The sequence below is a fragment of the Oncorhynchus tshawytscha genome, linkage group LG24 (assembly GCF_018296145.1).
Source record: "Oncorhynchus tshawytscha isolate Ot180627B linkage group LG24, Otsh_v2.0, whole genome shotgun sequence".
NCBI lineage: Eukaryota > Metazoa > Chordata > Actinopteri > Salmoniformes > Salmonidae > Oncorhynchus > Oncorhynchus tshawytscha.
The window spans coordinates 20931423-20953831 of record NC_056452.1 but is presented as its reverse complement, the minus strand read 5'-3'; the positions used below and the strand labels follow the sequence as shown (position 1 = coordinate 20953831).

General features: G+C 40.1%; 1 protein-coding gene across 4 annotated transcripts in view; it reads right to left on the bottom strand.

The window, feature by feature from the left end:
* LOC112223434 (cGMP-dependent protein kinase 1) overlaps nucleotides 1-22409 on the bottom strand; it is a 166022-nt gene that overhangs the window by 53072 nt on the left and 90541 nt on the right. For all 4 annotated transcript variants that reach the window (XM_042305513.1, XM_042305514.1, XM_042305511.1 and 1 more), the window contains exon 4: nucleotides 5827-5932. In XM_042305513.1, coding sequence (XP_042161447.1) covers nucleotides 5827-5932 — 106 coding nt within the window. The remainder of the gene's footprint in view (nucleotides 1-5826; nucleotides 5933-22409) is intronic.

Below are 22409 nucleotides of genomic sequence, written 5' to 3'. Positions count from 1 at the left end.
CACATGTAAAAGCTTATGATTTCACATGTGCAAAACGTGTAATTCAACATTCAAAAGGCACTCGCACATCTGAGCTATCTTTTTTCGCAGGTGCATCGTAACATGTACAAAACGTGGAAATGTCACATGAAATCATGTGATTTTCCAACCAATTATTGCCTGTCTTAAACCCCCTCTTTAACACCAGCATCATCTGAAGTGGGAAAGTGTGTGCAGTAGTCAGTATCAAACCAGTAGTAAACCAGTAGTAAGTCAGTATTAAACCAGTTAGTATTAAACCACTAGTAAACAGTAGTAAGTCAGTAATAAACCAGTAGTAAACATGTAGGAATTCAGTATTAAACCAGTAGTAAACAGTAGGAAGTCAGTAATAAACCAGTAGTAAACCAGTAGTAAGTCAGTATTAAACCAGTAGTAAGTCAGTATTAAACCAGTAGTAAACAGTAGTAAGTCAGTAATAAACCAGTAGTAAACCAGTAGTAAGTCAGTATTAAACCACTAGTAAACAGTAGTAAGTCAGTAATAAACCAGTAGTAAACCTGTAGTAAGTCAGTATTAAACCGCTAGTAAACAGCAGTAAGTCAGTAATAAACAAGTAGTAAACCAGTAGTAAGTCAGTATTAAACCAGTAGTAAGTCAGTATTAAACCAGTAGTAAGTAAGTATTAAACCAGTAGTAAACCAGTAGTAAGTCAGTATTAAACCAGTAGTAAGTCAGTATTAAACCAGTAGTAAACAGTAGTAAGTCAGTAATAAACCAGTAGTAAACCAGTAGTAAGTCAGTATTAAACCAGTAGTAAACAGTAGTAAGTCAGTAATAAACCAGTAGTAAACCTGTAGTAAGTTAGTATTAAACCGCTAGTAAACAGCAGTAAGTCAGTAATAAACAAGTAGTAAACCAGTAGTAAGTCAGTATTAAACCAGTAGTAAGTCAGTATTAAACCAGTATTAAACCAGTAGTAAACAATTAGTAAGTCAGTATTAAACCAGTATTAAACCAGTAGTAAACCAGTAGTAAGTCAGTAGTAAACCAGTAGTAAGTCAGGAGTAAACCAGTAGTAAACCAGTAGTAAGTCAGTATTACACCACTAGTAAGTCAGTATTAAACCACTAGTAAGTCAGTATTGAACTAGTAGTAAACCAATAGTAAGTCAGTAGTAAACCTGTAGTTAGTCAGTAATAAACCAGTTGAAAACAGTAGTCAGTATTAAACCAGTAGTAAACCAGTAGTAAGTCAGTAATAAACCAGTAGTAAACCGGTAGTAAGTCAGTAATATACCAGTAGTAAACAGCAGTAAATCAGGATTAAACCAGTAGTAAACAGTAGTAAGTCAGTAAGAAACCAGCAGTAAACCAGTAGTAAGTCAGTATTAAACCACTAGTAAACAGTAATAAACCAGTAGTAAACCAATAGTAAGTCAGTATTAAACCAGTAGTAAACCAGTAGTAAGTCAGTAGTAAACCTGTAGTAAGTCAGTAATAAACCAGTAGTAAACAGTACTCAGTATTAAACCAGTAGTAAACCAGTAGAAAGTAAGTAATAAACCAGTAGTAAACAGTAGTAAGTCAGTAATAAGCCAGTAGTAAACCAGTAGTAAGTCAGTATTAAACCAGTAGTAAACAGTAGTAAGCCAGTAATATACCAGTAGTAAACAGCAGTAAATCAGGATTAAACCAGTAGTTAACCAGTAGTAAACAGTAGTAAGTTAGTAAGAAACCAGCAGTAAACCAATAGTAAGTCAGTATTAAACCAGTAGTAAGTCAGTAATAAACCAGTAGTAAGTCAGTATTAAACCACTAGTAAACAGTAGTAAGTCAGTAATAAACCAGTAGTAAACCAGTAGTAAGTCAGTATTACACCAGTAGTAAGTCAGTATTAAACCAGTATTAAACCAGTAGTAAACCAGTAGTAAGTCAGTATTAAACCAGTAGTAAGTAAGTATTAAACCAGTAGTAAACCAGTAGTAAGTCAGTATTAAACCAGTAGTAAGTCAGTATTAAACCAGTAGTAAGTCGGTATTAAACCAGTATTAAACCAGTAGTAAACCAGTAGTAAGTCAGTAGTAAACCAGTAGTAAGTCAGTATTAAACCAGTAGTAAACCAGTAGTAAGTCAGTATTAAACCACTAGTAAGTCAGTATTAAACCACTAGTAGACAGTAGTAAGTCTGTAATAAACCAGTATTAAACCAGTAGTAAACCAGTAGTAAGTCAGTATTAAACCAGTAGTAAGTCAGTATTAAACCAGTAGTAAGCCAGTATTAAACCAGTAGTAAGTCAGTATTAAACCAGTAGTAAGTCAGTATTAAACTAGTAGTAAACCAGTAGTAAGTCAGTAGTAAACCTGTAGTTAGTCAGTAATAAACCAGTTGAAAACAGTAGTCAGTATTAAACCAGTAGTAAACCAGTAGTAAATCAGTAATAAACCAGTAGTAAACAGTAGTAAGTCAGTAATAAACCAGTAGTAAACCAGTAGTAAGTCAGTAATATACCAGTAGTAAACAACAGTAAATCAGGATTAAACAGTAGTAAACCAGTAGTAAACAGTCGTAAGTCAGTAAGAAACCAGCAGTAAACCAGTAGTAAACCAGTAGTAAGTCAGTAATATACCAGTAGTAAACAACAGTAAATCAGGATTAAACAGTAGTAAACCAGTAGTAAACAGTCGTAAGTCAGTAAGAAACCAGCAGTAAACCAGTAGTAAGTCAGTATTAAACCACTAGTAAACAGTAATAAACCAGTAGTAAACCAGTAGTAAGTCAGTATTAAACCAGTAGTAAACCAGTAGTAAGTCAGTAGTAAACCTGTAGTAAGTCAGTAATAAACCAGTAGTAAACAGTAGTCAGTATTAAACCTGTAGTAAACCAGTAGAAAGTCAGTAATAAACCAGTAGTAAACAGTAGTCAGTATTAAACCTGTAGTAAACCAGTAGAAAGTCAGTAATAAACCAGTAGTAAACAGTAGTAAGTCAGTAATAAGCCAGTAGTAAACAGCAGTAAATCAGGATTAAACCAGTAGTAAACCAGTAGTAAACAGTAGTAAGTCAGTAAGAAACCAGCAGTAAACCAATAGTAAGTCAGTATGAACCAGTAGTAAACCAGTAGTAAGTCAGTAGTAAGTCAGTATTAAACCAGTAGTAAACAGTAGTAAGTCAGTAATAAACCAGTAGTAAACCAGTAGTAAGTCAGTATTAAACCAGTAGTAAACCAGTAGTAAGTCAGTAGTAAACCTGTAGTAAGTCAGTATTAAACCAGTAGTAAACCGTAGTCAGTATTAAACCAGTAGTAAACCAGTAGTAAGTCGGTATTAAACCACTAGTAAACAGTAGTAAGTCAGTAGTAAACATGTAGTAAGTCAGTATTAAACCAGTAGTAAACAGTAGTAAGTCAGTAATAAACCAGTAGTAAACCAGTAGTAAGTCAGTATTAAACCAGTAGTAAACCAGTAGTAGGTCAGTAGTAAACCTGTAGTAAGTCAGTATTAAACCAGTAGTAAACAGTAGTCAGTATTAAACCAGTAGTAAACCAGTAGTAAGTCAGTATTAAACCAGTAGTAAACAGTAGTAAGTCAGTAATATACTAGTAGTAAACAGCAGTAAATCAGGATTAAACCAGTAGTAAACCAGCAGTAAACAGTAGTAAGTCAGTAAGAAACCAGCAGTAAACCAATAGTAAGTCAGTATTAAACCAGTAGTAAACAGTCGTAAGTCAGTAAGAAACCAGCAGTAAACCAATAGTAAGTCAGTATTAAACCAGTAGTAAACCAGTAGTAAGTCAGTAGTAAACAGTAGTAAGTCAGTATTAAACCAGTAGTAAGTCAGTATTAAACCAGTATTAAACCAGTATTAAACCAGTAGTAAGTCAGTATTAAACCAGTATTAAACCAGTAGTAAGTCAGTAGTAAGTCAGTATTAAACCAGTATTAAACCAGTAGTAAGCCAGTATTCAACCAGTAGTAAGTCAGTAGTAAGTCAGTATTAAACCAGTATTAAACCAGTAGTAAACCAGTAGTAAGTCAGTATTAAACCAGTAGTAAGCCAGTATTAAACCAGTAGTAAACCAGTAGTAAGTTAATAGTAAGCCTGTAGCAAGTCAGTAGTAAGCCAGTAGCAAGCCATGGCTCAGGGTTTGAATTTAAGGTTGGGCCTTAGAGCAGCTGCCAATCATACTAAGCGTTTCAGGAAGGAGATGTTTACATACCTCTGGTATGCTCTCTCCTCAGTGAGAGACCTCATTCACACACACATTCACGGAAATGCACACACACGAACATGCAGGAACACACACACACACACAAAATCTGGCAGTTTGACAACATCCAAGTCTCTTTGCTACTATGGAACCACTGTAGCTTGTTACCAGGGGAACTACTCCTTCAGAAATATAATTGATGTGTTTGATATTTGACATTCTGTATTGACGATAAGAACTGTCAGAAGCTACTTCTCAAATATTATGACATAAACGCCATGAACACTTGAGCAAGGCACTAAACCCTAAGTGCTCTTGTTAGTCGCTCTGGTTAAAAGCATCTGCTAAATTACTCAAATGTAAACGTGCACCAGCTGGCTGTAGCTGCCAATGCATGGGGAGAAAGGCATCTTACGCTAACACTAGAAGCTGACTTCATCCAAATCAATTTCATAATTTCCTGCGTGTGACATCATCGGGTCCTTGCAATAAAGGGCAACAGCAGGGCCTCCGGGAGGAGAGGTGCTGTCAATGCAACATTCTCCTCGGTCTTCCTCGATGATCTATATCAGTAGTGGAGACTGGAGGAAACTCCAGTTCCAACCACTTACACAGTCAATTGAGAAATCACAGAAGGCATGCTAAAGGCTCTGTGTATGCAGATCAGTACTGTACTTGAGGACGTGTGTTGAATGAGTATTTGTGGTCTAACAGATGTTGTGGACTTCCCATCTGAATCACTATAGTTGATCACGGGGTGGGAAATCTTCATTCGGGGGATGACGATGTCCTTTGTTGTTGTTGCGGCATCCTAAGGGTTTGCCTGCTCAGAACGGGGGAATTTAATCATGATCCAACCTTTTCTGGAGGAGGCTACTGTATTTCCACATTACCTTCTAGTCAGAGTACACACAAATGGCTCTTATGAGTGTAAATCTATTGGTCTGGCTCATATAAGTGTAAATCTATTGGTCTGGCTCTTATAAGTGTAAATCTATTGGTCTAGCTCATATAAGTGTAAATCTATTGGTCTGGCTCATATAACAGTAAATCTATTGGTCTGGCTCATATAAGTGTAAATCTATCGGTCTGGCTCATATAAGAGTAAATCTATTGGTCTGGCTCATATAAGAGTAAATCTATTGGTCTGGCTCATATAAGAGTAAATCTATTGGTCTGGGACGTCAAACGTTTGTTGGCTTTAGAGCACAAAACCCACTAGTGAACCTACTGTATTATACTGTATATTAAACACATAAAACAGGTTTTAAGATAGAAATCGTCAGGTCTGAAGCTGAAAAATGAAAAGCTGGATTACACTCAGCTGTGTAAACAGAAAGAGGGCATAGTGTGATGATGATCAATAAATTGGTGCTTTAATATCACCAAGTGGTAATAAATGAATTTAGTGTAAAATACCTGAAGAGTCCAATCACCTGATCCTCATTTGAACATGCATCCAGCAAGTGTCTTTGTTGACATCAGGGACAGGAAAAGGGAAGAGGGGGAAGGTGATTCTGTGACTGTCAGAGACTGTCACTCAAACCACAGCCCTCGCTCGAATGGCATCTTAAGGGAGGTGGAGGACAGAGAGAGAGAGAGAGAAAGAGGGAGAGATAGAGAGAGAGAGGAGCCCACCTCTTTAGAAACTCCATGTATTCGGCATGTTTGATGAGGCCTGTCCTCATCATAATGGTCTGGAAACACTGGCGGTCGATGGCCCATAACTTCACATTAGTGAGGGCTGAGGAAGAGACAACAAAATATACATTAGACCGAGAAAATAACGACTTTTAGATCACAGGATGTAACAGTCTTATATAATGACAGAATATCAAGAAACGGACAATATAACATTTAATCAATAACATTTTGAAATGTAAATCCAGTTAAAACCCTGTGCAGTACACTCATGCACTCTAAGAAAAAAGGGGGAATCTAAACTAGTTATTTGGCTGTCCCCATGTACTGTAGAAGCCTTTCCACAGAGGATTCTACCTGGAACCCAAAAGGGTTATTCTACGGGGACAGCCGAAGAACCCTTTTGGAACCCTTTTTCTAAGAGTGTATCATTGTATCACCGAATCTGCTATGCAGATCATCAGTCTACACATGTCTACACATGATTACCATTCATACCACCACCACTGATGTCTACCCATGATTACCATTCATACCACCACCACTGATGTCTACCCATGATTACCATTCATACCACCACCACTGATGTCTACCCATGATTACCATTCCCCTGTATGTTTTCCATGGCAGAGCATCAGTCAGCAAGTTTTAAAAAATATACTTTTCTTAAAGGGTATACTCTCAAATCATCATTATTATTTAACACAGCGAGAGCAAAGAGAGATACTAAACTCCTGCACACCCACAATGACCACTGTGTTGGATCTTGTCAGTGAACCCAAATTGATTTCCTTTAATGCTACACAGATGAAGGAGTCTTAGACTGGATGACAGGGGCGACAGAGGAGGAATAGGACCATAAAATAAAGTGGTGATCCTAACTGACCTAAGACAGGGAATTTTTACTAGGATGTCATTGTGAAAAACTGAGTTTAAATGTATTTGGCAAAGGTGTATGTAAACTTCTGACTTCAACTGTATATCTGAGAATCTAATATAAGCCAAATTATAGGTCAAATATATCACCACCCATAATAAGACTATACAAGCATCCTATTAAAACGTCTGACTCCATAAAGACGATTTAGCAATATCCAAGAGATTATTTTTGAGTTACAGGATTTATCTCGTTATTAATGATTAGATCATTAAAAGGCATGAAAGGCATCACATTTGATTCCACTAGGGTTGAAATTCTTCAGTACTGGCAATATATTGGCACGCATGAGAAACAAATCCAAGATGATGTTAATTCTGGAGCTCGCTGTGTTTTTAATTGCACATAGCAAACCAACGATGAACATGCTCGATACCAACTGTAAAGTCCCAGACGAGATCAGAGCACAAAATAGAGCAGTTGCAGTGAGAACTTCAAGCAAAAAAGAGCACGTTCTGACTAGGTCACGTATACATGACACACAGAGAGATTTGTTGGAACAGATCCCAAATAGGCCCCAAAGCGACATATCTGACTCGGATACAGATAGCAGGATGGACACACAGTCCACGTTGCTCTCTATTGTACGAGTGGGCCAAGCTACTAAAATAGCCTCAGTTGCAGCTATTGGGACGTGCACAGAGGGTAATCTCAAACAACCCACAAAGCATTGTTGTGATTTCTGTAAAAATGCAGCCTGCCTGCCCACAGAGCAGAAGGACCTTTTCTGGTAGATGTTGTCACTGTTGTCACCGAAGAGTTCATACGATGCAGAAATGTTGGGATTTAAAGAGGGGTCGACCACTTCCATTCTATTTACAGCATAGGGTATATTTGGAGCTTTCTACTAAAATGTTGGATGTTAATTATTTTGACAATGATGTGTTAATCATTTCATCCTTTGTAACTCAATATATATATATCCTATATATATATACTATATTCCTTTGTCATGGCTATATAGGTTAATTTTGTGAATGTGCTTTCTTTGATGTATTGAGTGCTAGACAAATGTTCATGTCTCCTGTTAAGACACAAATAATATTGTGTTGTTCTTTGCATGGTACATATGGCTATGTCCATCTGTACAGTCATGCCCAAAAGTTGAGAGAATGACACAAATATTAATTTTCACAAGGTCTGCTGCCTCAGTTTGTATGATGGCAATTTGCATATACTCCAGAATGTTATGAAGAGTGATCAGATCAATTGCAATTAATTGCGAAGTCCCTTTTTGCCATGCAAATGAACTGAATCCCCCCAAAACATTTCTACTGCATTTCAGCCCTGCCACAAAAGCACCAGCTGACATAATGTCAGTGATTCTCTCGTTAACACAGGTGTGAGTCTTGACGAGGACAAGGCTGGAGATCACTGATCGCTGATTGAGTTCGAATAACAGACTGGAAGCTTCAAAAGGAGGGTGGGGCTTGGAATCATTGTTCTTCCTCTGCCAACCATGGTTACCTGCAAGGAAACACGTGCCGTCATCATTGCTTTGCACAAAAACGGCTTGACAGGCAAGGAAATTGCTGCCAGTAAGATTGCACCTAAATCAACCATTTATCGGATCATCAAGAACTTCCAGGAGAGCAGTTCAATTGTTGTGAAGAAGGCTTCAGGGCGCCCAAGAAAGTCCAGCAAGCGCCAGGACCGTCTCCTAAATTTGATTCAGCTGCGGGATCGGGGCACCACTAGTAGAGAGCTTGCTCAGGAATGGCAGCAGGCAGGTGTGAGTGCATCTGCATGCACAGTGAGGCGAAAACTTTTGGAGGATGGCCTGGTGTCAAGAAGGGCAGCAAAGAAGCCACTTCTCTCCAGGAAAAACATCAGGGATAGACTTATCTTCTGCAAACATTTCTCTGATGAATCCCCTCTCCGATTGTTTGGGGTATCCGGAAAAAAGCTTGTCCGGAGAAGACAAGGTGAGCACTACCATCAGTCCTGTGTCATGCCAACAGTAAAGCATCCTGAGACCATTCATGTGTGGGGTCACTTCTCAGCCAAGGGAGTGGGCTCACTCACAATTTTGCCTAAGAACACAGCCAAGAATAAAGAATGGTACCAACACATCCTCCGAGAGCAACTTCTCCCAACCATCCAGGAACAGTTTGGTGACGAACAATGCCTTTTCCAGCATGATGGAGCACCTTGCCATAAGGCAAACGTGATAACTAAGTGGCTCGGGGAACAAAACATCAATACTTTGGGTCCATGGCCAGGAAACTCCCCAGACCTTAATCTTATTGAGAACGTGTGGTCAATCCTATAGAGGCGGGTGGACAAACAAAACCCCACAAATTCTGACTAACTCCAAGCATTGATTATGCAAGAATGGGCTTCCATCAGTCAGGATGTGGCTCAGAAGTTAATTTGTCACCAGAAGTTAATGTGGATTGCAAAGGTCTTGAAAAAGAAGGGTCAACACTGCAAATATTGACTCTTTGCATCAACTTCATGTAATTGTCAATAAAAGCCTTTGACACTTATGAAATGCTTGTAATTATACTTCAATGTTCCATAGTAACGTCTGACAAAAATATCTAAAGACACTGAAACAACACACTTTGTGTGTATGTATGTATTTGTATGTATAAATCTGCTACGAAAAGCAATTGCCTTTTTTCACACAAAATGGCCTTAGAACCTTCATCATTGGTATGCTAATATTCGGTGGTGTAAACAAAGATGCTACATGTAATTTTCAAATTGCTTGTGAACCAGTTGCTGATTTAAAAAAAAACTTAAATTCATGAATTGTTCTTCTTGATTATTTCATAATTCTGGCTATTTTGTTATTTTCTAGGCAAATCAATGTTCTCTCAAAGGGATGAGCGTTTCTGAGAGTTTTATTTCAAATATACTGTTTTTATGATGCAGTGATCTCTGATCATCTTTTATATTAATCTGACTGATTTGATAAAACCACATATGAAGTTGCTATTTACCAATCCAATTAGATGAACAGACTATTTTATGTTCATTGAAATATGAATTCATCTGTGTTGTCTTGGTTTACCTTCAGTACTGTGTTTTTCTCGCACAAGAAGAATGGAGCATTCCTTTCTAGCAGGGAAGGTAGGGAACATTTGAGGACATTTGCCTGTCTAAAGAATGACAATGCTACCCGCAAAAAAGACACTCCTGAAATGATGCTGCTAGGACTATGACCTGCCGGTCTGGCGATTGTCTACAGTGACTAAAGTGCTGTCCGTCTGGTTTGGAACACTTCTGTCTGATCCAGAATCAGATGTGTTCAGGGAAGGATTATGTAGTGTGGCCCAGCCCCCGAAGTGACTCTTATCAACTGTAAGCATGGTTTCCTCTGTGTTGTCATAGGAACGCTGCATTATCTCTCCAACCCCCTCTTATCTGGGAAGCAGAGGTTCAGTTGTCTTGACATCTTGTTGGTCTGATATCTGATTGGAGGTTAACTTCACAGGAATACTATTGGTCAACTCAGATTTAATAAATCCAAATAACTCAGATGTTATAAAAAGGGTCTCAGATTCATCGTCTCTTTCTCTTTGTTCCTAACCAACAGTGGTGAGATTCTCTTTCTCCCTCTACTCCAGGGACTGTCAGGCTATGATTTCTCTTTCTTTCTCCCTCTTTGATCATGACTAGAATAATGTATTTTAACTAAATTTATTGTCTTGTAACTTAAGCTTCATTACTTGTATAATGTTATCATTCATTTTACAATGATATTATATATCTGCCTTTGACAATTCTTATTCCTTTATTGACTTTCCAATTCCTGTAACTCAGCTATAGTCTCTTGGATATTGCTAAATCATCTTTATCAAATCAAACTTTATTTGTCACATGCGCCGAATACAACAAGTGTAGACCTTACCGTGAAATGCTAACTTACAAGCTCTTAACCAACAGTGCAGTTCAAGAAGAGTAAAGAAAATATTTACCAAATAAGCTAAAGTAAAAAATTATAAAAAGTAACACAATAACATGACAATAACGAAGCAATATACAGGGGGTACCGGTACCGAGTCAGTGTGCGGGGGTGCAGGTTAGAGGTAATTGTACATGTAGGTAGGGGTGAAGTGACTATGCATAGACAATTAACAGCGAGTAGCAGCAGTGTACAAAACAAATGGGGGTCAATGTAATAGTCCGGTGGCCATTTGATTAGTTGTTCAGCAGTCTTATGGCTTGGGGATAGAACCTGTTAAGGATCCTTTTGGTCCTAGACTTGGCGCTCCGGCACAGCTTGCCGTGCGGTAGCAGAGAAAACAGTCTATGACTTGGGTGACTGGAGTCTCTGACAATATTATGGGCTTTTCCTATGACACCCATGTGAAGACACTTGCCAGTTGGTATGGCCTTTAGCTCGATGCGGATGTTGACTGTAATCCATGGCTTCTGGTTGGGATATGTACATACGGTCACTGTGAGGACGATGTCGTCGATGCACTTATTGATGAAGTCGATGACTGAGGTGGTGTACTCCTCAATGCCATTGGATGAATCTCGGAACATATTCCAGTCTGTGCTAGCAAAGCAGTTCTGTAGCGTAGCATCCGCATCATCTGACCACTTCCGTATTGAGCGAGTCACTGGTACTTCCTGCTTTAGTTTTTGCTTGTAAGCAGGAATGAGGAGGATAGAATTATGGTCAGAGGGCGGGGGAGAGCTTTGTATGCATCTCTGTGTGTGGACAAAAGGTGGTCTAGTGGTTTTTTTCCTCTGGCTGCACATGTGACATGCTGGTAAAAATGTGGTAAATCTGATTTAAATTTGCCTGCATTAAAGTCCCCGGCCACTAGAAGCGCCGCTTCTGGATGAGCATTTTCTTGTTTGCTTATGGCCTTATAGAGTTGGTTGAGTGTGGTCTTAGTGCCAGCATTGGTCTGTGATGGTAAATAGACGGCTACGAATAATATAGATGAGAAGTCTCTTGGTAGATAGTGTGGTCTACAGCTTATCATAAGGTACTCTACCTCAGGCGAGTCAGATAAACATGTCAATAGGTTAATTAGTCTTTGTATGGGTCGCATGTGAGGTTAATAGGCTAACTGCATAGTCTTAATATGGGTCGCAGGTGTCTAGAATAGTCATATACACTACCATTCAAAAGTTTGGGGTCACTTATAAATGTCCTTGTTTTTTAAAGAAAATCTAAAAATGTTATCCATTAAAATAATATCAAATTGATCAGAAATGTTGTAAATGACTATTGTACCTGGAAATGGCTGATTTTTATGGAATATCTACACACAGAGGCCCATTATCAGTAACCATCACTCCTGTGTTCCAATGGCACGTTGTGTTAACTAATCCAAGTTTATCATTTTAAAAGGATAACTGATCATTATCCTTTTGCAATTATGTTAGCACAGCTGAAAACTGCTGTCCTAATTAAAGAAGCCATAAAACTGGCCTTCTTTAGACCAGTAGAGTATCTGGAGCATCAGCATTTGTGGGTTCGATTACAGGCTCAAAATGGCCAGAAACAAAGAACTTTCTCTGAAACTCGTCAGTCTATTCTTGTTCTGAGAAATTAAGGCTAACAGACACCTCACAAGTCCTGGCAGCTTCATTAAATAGTACCCGCAAAACACCAGTCTCAACGTCAAAAGAGGTGACTCGGGATGCTGGCCTTCTAGGCAGAGTTGCAAAGAAAAAGCCATAAGCATTCAGACCCTTTGCTCAGTACTTTGTTGAAGCACCTTTTGCAGCGATTACAGCCTTGAGTCTTCTTGGGTATGATGCTACAACACCTGTATTTGGGGAGTTTCCATTTTTCACTGCAGATCCTCTCAAGCTCTGTCAGGTTGGTTGAGGAGCGTTGCTGCACACCTATTTTCAGGTCTCTCCAGAGATGTTTGATCGGGTTCAAGTCCGGGCTCCTGCTGGGCCACTCAAGGCCATTCAGAGACTTGTCCCAATGCCACTCCTGTGTTGTCTTGGCTGTGTGCTTAGGGTGTTGTCCTGTTGTAAGGTGAACCTTTGCCTCAGTCGGAGGTCCTGAGCGCTCTGGAGCAGGTTTTCATCAAGGATCACTCTGTACTTGCCTCCGTTCATTTTTCCCTAGATCCTGACTAGTCCCCCAGTCCCTGCCACTTAAAAGGATCCCCACAGCATGATGCTGCCACCACCATGCTTTACCACAGGGATGGTGCCAGGTTTCCTCCAGACGTGACACTTGGCATTCAGGCCAAAGAGTTCAATCTTGGTTTCAGGACTCTCAGCCTTCTTGTTTCTCATGGTCTGAGAGTCTTTTAAGTGCCCTTTGGCAAACTCCAAGTGGGCTGTCATGTGCCTTTTACTGATGAGTGGCTTCTGTCTGACCACTCTATCATAAAGGCCTGATTGGTGGAGTGCTGCAGAGATGGTTGTCCTTCTTGAAGGTTCTCCCATCTCCACAGAGGAACTCCGGTGCTCTGTCAGAGTGACCATTGGGCTCTTGGTCACCTCCCTGACCAAGGACCTTCTCCCCCGATTTCTCAGTTTGGCCCGGGTGGCCAACACTAGGAAGAGTCTTAGTAGTTCCAAACTTCTTCCATTTAAGGATGATAGAGGCCACTGTGTTCGTGGGTACCTTCAATGCTGCAGAAATGTTTTGGTACCGTTCCCCAGATCTGTGCCTCGACACAATCCTGTCTCGGAGCTGTACGGACAATTAATTCGACCTCAGGGTCTGGTTTTTGCTCTGACATACCCTTTAAAATCTGGGACCTTACATAGGCAGGTGTGTGCCTTTCCAAATCATGTCCAATCAATTGAATTTACAACAGGTGGACTCCAATCAAGTTGTTGAAACAGCTCAAGGATGATACATGGAAACAGGATGCACCTGAGCTCCATTCCAAGTCTCATAGCAAATGTTCTGAATACCCATGTAAATAAGCTATCTGTTTTTATTTTTTTAAATGATCAAAAATGTCTAAAAACTTGTTTTTGCTTTGTCATTATAGGGTGTTGTAGATTGATGAGGAAAATATTGAATTTAGTTAATTTTAGGCTGTAAAGTAACAAAATGTAGAAAAGGTCATATCAAATATTACCCCACTATATTGGTGCTGATGGAGATTTAGTCTATGTGCATTATAGTGGCTTGCAAGCAAATAATTGGTCGGAAAACCTTTTGTCATCATTATGATGCTGTCAGTTTGACAATATTGAGCGGACAGCACTGCATTTTAGCTTGCTAAGATTAGCATTGCCAGCGATTTCTTTTTTTGTTACCTTTCACGCCTTTTTCTCCCCAATTTTTGTGATATCCAATTGGTAGTTACAGTCTTGTCCCATCGCTGCAACTCCCGTATGGACTCGGGAGAGGCGAAGGTTGAGAGCCATGCATCCTCCAAAACACGGCCCTGCCAAGTCGCACAGCTTCTTGACACTCTGCTCGCTTAATCCGGAATCCAGTCACACCAATGTGTCGGAGGAAACACCATACAACTGGCGACCGAAGTCAGTGTGCATGGGCCCTGCCCGCCACAGGAATCACTAGAGCGCAATGGGACAAGGACATCCCTGCAGGCAAACCTTCACCTAACCCAGAAAACGCTGGGCCAATTGTGTGCCGCCTCATGGGTCTCGCGGCCAGCTGTGACACAGCCTGGGATTGAACCCGGGTCTGTAGCGACGCCTCTAACACTGTGATGAAGTGCCTTTGTCCGCTGCGCCACTCGGGAGGCCCAAGCCAGCTATTTTTTATGAACTTTGCTAGCTAATGGCAACATTGCCATTTCTCTAAAATACATTTGACGACGTCATAATGATGACAAAGTTGTTTCCTACTAATAATTTGCCTACTTCTCATCGTATTTCCAGGCTGTTCAGAATGACTGGGCATGAGTCGAAGCCAGCAAATTGTCACAAGTTACCACGCGGTTCAGTCTTATCTGTAATTTCACTTAAGTTTTCAGCCATTAAAGAGCTGTGGAGTTCTGAGGTGCACAAACCAACCCTGACAGAGCCAATTAATAAATTGTCCAATCAGCATGCACCAAATAGCACAAAAACCCAGCTAAATAATTGAACATATCAGGATGTTATTGAAATACACCTTAATAAATAGACACACGATCAGCCTCCAGTGCAAATTGAAAACTGGGCCCTGTTGTTAGAGTGGTGTTTAATCTTCAGGGAAGATCAATGACTTACTCTGTCAACACCTATTTCACTCCATCCTACCCCTCCTCCTATTCTCGTATTCTCTCTTTCTCCTATTATCTCACTCTCTTTACAAGGTTTCTGTCAGGGATTGATCCACATCCTCACCTTTCATTCCCCTGCTCTGCTTCATCCAGCTCCTCTGCCACAAACGAGACGAGGTCACAGTTAAATCTAAAAGCTGCTTTTCAATTATAGTGTCGTCCTTGAGTCAGCCCTCACTACAATTTGTAAAAGATGAAAGAATAGGAAATCCTGCTATTAAAGGAGCAGATGAAAAAAAAGATTGGAACCAATGTGTAACAAAAGATTTGGTCATGTGGAATATTACAATGATTTTGGAAAATTATTTGCTAATGGATGATAATCACTATGGGCCATAGGGTCTTACTCAAAACATTTGTTTGAATTCTCTCGAAATTGTAAAATGATAGTGTTGTTTGACTTGTATTCATGTTGGGAAGTCACTCACTTGAGAGAAGGTGATAATAAATTGATAGTCCCTTTTCCGGTCCTAGCTGCCTCCCAGACACTATTCCCCTTACGGGAAAACCACATGAATTTCTCTTGATCTTATGTGAAGTTAATGTGATAACGTGTGACAACATGTAAAAGCAACATGTGATAACATGAAACATATGGTTTCACACCTGAACAACTGATCTGACCTTTTTTCACAACTGCAAATTTCACATGCTTTTGTGTAAGGGCGGTAATTCAATGGTATGGGGATTTTAAGTTAAGTGGTACGCTGTTCAGATAAAATCGTGTAAACATATTTCATCAGTGACAATATGCCTACATTTTACATTATCACTTAACAATTACTTTTCAATATAACCTCACCTGGGATTTGAACTCACAACCTTCGAGTACGCTGATCTTTATACTATGCCACAAAGTCGGTAGTATTCTCAGAAGTCCTCTACACATTCATTACCTATAATATATCTCTGCACTAAACACAAGAGTGCCATCTGCACTGCTATTTTAATTATCAGTTAATTGGACTATTCTCTCATGGATTTAATTGACTTATTTCAGTCAATGGAGTGGTTTTTGTATCGTTTAATGTTGGTTGGGCACATTATTGTGTTTTAATGTTACTCCTGAACCACTATGATAAATATAATAATTTCTCTTGAGTGTTTTAACAAAGCTGAAATTGGAGGAATACAGGTGAGATCAGTAATTTACAGTGCCTTGTGAAAGTATTCACCCCCTTGGCATTTTTACTATTTTGTTGCCTTACAACCTGGAATTAAAACAGATTTTTTGGGGGCGTTTGTATCCATTGATTTACACAACATGCCTACCACTTTGAAGATGCAAAATATTTTTTTATTGTGAAACAAGCAAGAAATAAGACCAAAAACCCAGACAACTTGAGCGTGCATAACTATTCACCCCTCCAAAGTCAATACTTTGTAGAGCTACCTTTTGCAGAAATTACAGCTGCAAGTCTCTTGGGGTATATCTCTATAAGCTTGGCACATTTAGCCACTGGGATTTTTGCCCATTCTTCAAGACAAAACTGCTCCAGCTCCTTCAAGTTGGATGGGTTCCGCTGGTGTACAGCAATCTTTAAGTCATACTAAAGATTCTCAATTGGATTGAGGTCTGGGCTTTAACTAGGCATTTAAATGTTTCCCCTTAAACCACTCAAGTGTTGCTTTAGCAGTATGCTTAGGGACATTGTCCTGCTGGAAGGTGGACCTCCGTCCCAGTCTCAAATCTCTGGAAGACTGAGACAGTGTCACGTTCTGACCTTAGTTTATTTTTTATGTCTTTGTGTTAGGTTGGTCAGGGCGTAAGTTGGGGTGGGTTGTCTATGTTCTTTTTTCTATGTTATATTTTCTCCATGTTTGGCCTAGTATGGTTCTTAATCAGAAGCAGGTGTCGTTCATTGTCTCTGATTGAGAATCATACTTAGGTAGCCTTTTCCCCACCTGTGTTTTGTGGGTGATTATTTTCTGTTTAGTGTTTTCTGCACCTTACAAGACTTTTTTTTTCACATTATTATTTTGTATTTCAGTGTTCAGTAAATAAAACATCATGAACACGTACCACTTGGCAGGTTTGTTGTGGTGCCATATTCTTTCCATGTTTTAATAATGGATTTAATGGTGCTCCATGGGATGTTCCAAGTTTCTGATATTTTTTATAACCCAACCCTGATCTGTACTTCTCCACAACTTTGTCCCCGACCTGTTTGGAGAGCTCCTTGGTCTTCATGGTGCCGCTTGCTTGGTGGTGCACCTTGCTTAGTGGAGTTGCAGACTCTGGGGCCTTTCAGAACAGGTGTATATATACTGAGAACATGTGACAGATCATGTGACATTTAGGGCTTTATTTAACTAATTATGTGACTGCTGAAGGTAATTGTTTGCACCAGATCTTATTTAGGGGCTTCATAGCAAAGGGGGTGAATACGCACCACTTTTCAGTTTTTTATTTGTTTGAATTTTTTTAAACAAGTCATTTTCTTCATTTCACTTCACCAATTTGGACTATTATGTGTATGTCCATTACATGACATCCAAATAAAAATCAATTCAAATAACTTTTATCCGATTGGAAATCAAAAGTAATTAAGATTGGATCGTATGGGATTTCGATAAGATCATTTTGTCACCCCAATCAGAACCCTATTTTTTCTTAATTTAACCCATTAAATTATACGGTAATGGCTGGAGCAGAATCGGTGGGATGGTATCAAATACATCAACCAAATGGTTTCCATGTTTTTGGTGACATTCCATTCATGTCACGCCCTGACCTTAGTTATCTTTGTTTTCTATATTATTTTGGTTAGGTCAGGGTGTGACTAGGGTGGGTATGTTAGTTTTTTTATTGTCTAGGGGTTTTTGTATATCTCTGGTTTTTTGTAAGTCTAGGTATTTGTATGTCTATGGTGGCCTGAATTGGTTCCCAATCAGAGGCAGCTGTTTATCGTTGTCTCTGATTGGGGACCATATTTAGGTAGCCATATTCCCTTGGGTATTTTGTGGGTTCTTGTCTATGTGTAGTTGCCCGTTAGCACTCGTGATTATCGTCACGGTTTGTTCGGTTGTTTGTTATTTTGTTTCAGTGTTCATTTGTTTAATAAATTAAGAATGTACGCCTACCGCTCTGCGCCTTTGTCTCCTCCTTACGACGGAAGTGACAGTAAAACCCACCATAAAAGGACCGAGCAGCGTGGCCAGGATGAGCAGACTTCATGGACATGGGAAGAGATTCTGGATGGAGCAGGACCCTGGACGCAGGCGGAGGAGTATCGCCGTCCTAAGGAGGAGATGGAGGCAGCGAAAGCGGAACAGTGATACTACGAGGAGAAGTACCGAGGGGACAAGACTCTGCCATGGAAGCAGGTGGAGACAGAGCAGGAGGAATGACGATGATACGAGGGGACACGGCTAGCACGGAAGCCTGAGAAGACCAATTTGGGGGCACACGAGGAGATTGGCTGAGTCAGGTTCTATTCCATTTTTAAAAGTGTAATCCTAAAGGATTTTTTGACTAGGGTGGTTTCACACAATTTCATATGTAAAATGTAACATAAAATATTCCATGTGCAAAATGAGGAAATTTCACATGAAATCATATTGTTTTGCTGTAAGGGTTTCTTCTCTCTACCCAGCTATTGGAGAAAGGGCCTTCATTCAGAGTTTTTTTAAAATTAAACTAAGAAATATGTTCCTCAGCAAACAGCATGTAATTGTCTTCACCTGGTTTGTTTGTGGTAGTTGGCAGCTTATTATCCGCACTACAAAACCGGGCCCCTTACAAACAAACTCAAGAGAACAATGCAAGCACACAATGTAGCTTTAGTGCCCTCATTTTGAATACAGAAATGAGGCAAAATAAAAACAAAATGATTGTTATATATAATACCACTCTTCCAGTACATTTACGCCAAAGATGGGAATTACAAAGACATTTGGAACAAAGAAGAAAGAAAACATTTCAAATGAGGCACACAAGCAGCAGTAGTAAGCAAAATTGGTATCTCGGCAGGACTGTCTGTCTGCATGATAGGAGCCAAAAACCATCCAAGGCTGGCGGTCCACCTCACTGCAGTAGCACCAGCCAACCCAATTACAGCTCAGGGTTAAACTCTGTTCTCTGGCTGAGTACAGAGACATCAGCTTTTTAACCACTCATTTGTTCTGCCAGGATGTCCAATCATTCTCCTGCCACCACTGTCAGGCCTGGGATAGGGAGCTAGGGAGATCTACTACAGTGGCTCGAGCATTGTCCCCTGAACCCTCCCGACTTGGCGTTTGAACTGTGTCTTTGCCCCATGATGTCAAATAGGAAGGAGGGAGCAGAGAAGGGTCAATGACTCCCGTCTGGACGTCATGGGCTGCTCTTAGAACACTAGGATAACTCTCAGAAGAACTCTCAGAACAGCATATGCTCCATGGGGGAATGTTTGGAAACTCTCACAGTTTTCCATGCAGTCCTGTCCTGGGAAGACTGTTTCTGAGGGGGGGGGGGGCTACTACAAACAGTAGTTAAGGGAATGGATGTGGTGATGGGGCTGCAGGGCCTTCCAAATAGCCCCAGAGGAGGGTAGGCTAGTCCCTCTGGCTGGTCCACTACATACAGAGGGACCAGAAACACTCCATTATTGCCTAGCCTTTAGCTACAATAAAGTTGTATTCTTGGGAATAGTTAAATGGCTGAAAAACTCCAATAGCCTATGCATGCTCATCAAATTGAATGACAAACATCAACATTGCATAACACAATCTGACAATCTAACCAGCGGTAATTAATATTCAGCCAATTCCTCAAGGAGAGAATGATGATTGACATTGACTCATGTTAGTGTAAATAAAATAAGCCTTGTGTACATTTTCCTGTTATATTGTCAAATCCCCATACGTCGCAACATTCTCCCAGATGACGGGTGATGATGATTATGCGAGAGCAGGGTGGGTGTGTCCCTGTTTTCAGAGAGAGGAAGGTTTTCAATCTGGAGGTAAATACAACCGTCTCATAAGAGTTACAATGACACTTCCTACTGTGATAAACACACTCTCTACCACAATAAAGCTGTTGGCTCAGAGCCAGCATGGAGCAGATGTTCGCACATCTATCATCCTCTGTGCTGATCCAGGGTCGTGAATATTCAACAGGTGGTGATCATAAAGGCTGAAGTAAACTTGTAGATTTTTTTTGCTTCCCAAAAAAGGAAAAAAAAACATCTTTTGGTGTTGCTGATTGCTGACATTTAGTTTTTTTGGAAGGCTAGAAAACTACAATGTTGACCTTTTTTTGGAAGGCTAGAGAACTACAATGTTGACCTTTTTTTGGAAGGCTAGAGAACTACAATGTTGACCTTTTTTTGGAAGGCTAGAGAACTACAATGTTGACCTTTTTTTGGAAGGCTAGAGAACTACAATGTTGACCTTTTTTTGGAAGGCTAGAGAACTACAATGTTGACCTTTTTTTGGAAGGCTAGAGAACTACAACGTTTACCCAGATAAGCACCACATACCCATAGAAACCAGTGGTAGTGCCAGCATACCTACTGTACATACTTCATTAACTTACATACCTCAACCAGTATAGCTCATTATAGATCGTCTCCATACTCCTCCCCTATGACGTGTACCTCATACTTGCAGAGAGCAGTAGATAACACTAAATCATTCAACTGCCTTAACATTAGAGCTCCTCATTTCACCTGTTTTCAAACCATCCCTCTATCGATTCTTCCTCTGGTGATGTTATTCTTGGCTGAATGGAGCGGATTACTGTAGGACCCCTGGCAGCCAGTTATCTTACCCTTAATCCTTATTAAATAGGATGTCAATTCAACCTTCAGCATTTCACTACCTGGATGTTTCTATTGGGTGACCAATGTTTATGAAAACAATTAGCTCACGCCTCATGTGTAACAATCAAAGCAGTCTGAATGAAATGGGACTCAACAATCAAAAGCTGTGAGGATGAAAGAGACGTGGCGTATACGATACACAACGGTCCAGAGCACACCTTCTACCTGTAGAGCAACACGTGACATTGTCTTAGGACTGGGATATGTATCCGCCAGTCAGAGAGGAACGTCAAAGTGAGAGTCACAGCGGCAACTCTCCGCGGACATCTGGAACAGTTGGTTTACTGTCACTTAGGGACCACGGGCACAACAACCTGGGATGTCTCAGGTAGATAGGGGCACTCACTGTCTCACATCCTCACAGTGCTCTCAAAGTTAATTGTCAAAGCTTAAATGGACGGATGGATGAACAGACACACATAGAAAGACAGACACACGGATATTGAAATGCTTGGAGAAGCTTATGATGGGTTCTCCTTATGAAACCTCAATAGGAAAAGTTTACCTTAATAGATGAAGGTATGATTGCTTTGGAAAGGGAACCCAACCAATCATGACTGTACATTGACACTAAAACGTACTGTGGCAGAAGGTAGAGGGCTTCACATAAGCCTCAGAATACACATTAGCAAAGCGCAGATGTCGAAAAGAAGCTTCCATTTAGTCTTGCAATCATATCAGATCAATATCTCCTTTTCACAGAGCTGCAGAATATTAGAACATGTCAAAGTGGCTTTTTCATTCCCTTCACCTTCTAATGGATGCTATTTTTCAATTAAAAAGAGAAAACCAGACCAACTTCCTCAGCACAGATTAAAGCTATCACTTGAGAGCAGGTGGTGCAGAACAGAGACACATAGGGAGAGAGAGACAGGGAGAGAGAGACAGAGGGAGAGAGAGACAGGGAGAGAGAGACAGGGAGAGAGAGACAGGGAGAGAGAGACAGGGAGAGAGAGACAGAGGGAGAGAGAGACAGACACAGAGGGAGAGAGAGAGAGAGAGGAGAGAGAGAGAGAGAGAGAGAGAGACAGGAGAGAGAGAGAGAGAGAGAGAGAGAGAGAGAGAGAGCGAGAGAGTTCCATTAGATGAACTGGGGATTCAATTCAGAGGGAATTATTCTTCCCCAACGACAGATGGTGCTTCTGTGGGTGACGTGCTCCTCGTCTCTGAACACAAGTAAACAGGTGAGACAGACTTGGAAGAAGACTTCTTACACAAAACACATTTTCTTCAAAAACTAAAACATGAAAATAATTTGTAAGGAAAAACCCCAACATAGAATTGCAGAGTGTAGACCTACGAACTGTCTGGATTGCCTGACATACTATATCTATGGAAGTCCTGTATGATAGAACATATTGTGCATTCGGAAAGTATTCAGACCACTTGACATTTTGTTTGCCCATCAATCTACACACAATACCCCATAACAACAAAACAAAAACATGTTTTTAGATTTTTTTTCAAATATATAAAAAAACAGAAATATTACATTTACATAAGTATTCAGACCCTTTGCTAGGTACTTTGTTGAAGCACCTTTGGCAGCGATTACAGCCTTGAGACTTCTTGGGTGTGACGCTACAAGCTTGGCACACCTGTATTTGGTGAGTTTCTCCCATTCTTCTCTGCAGATCCTCTCAATCTCTGTCA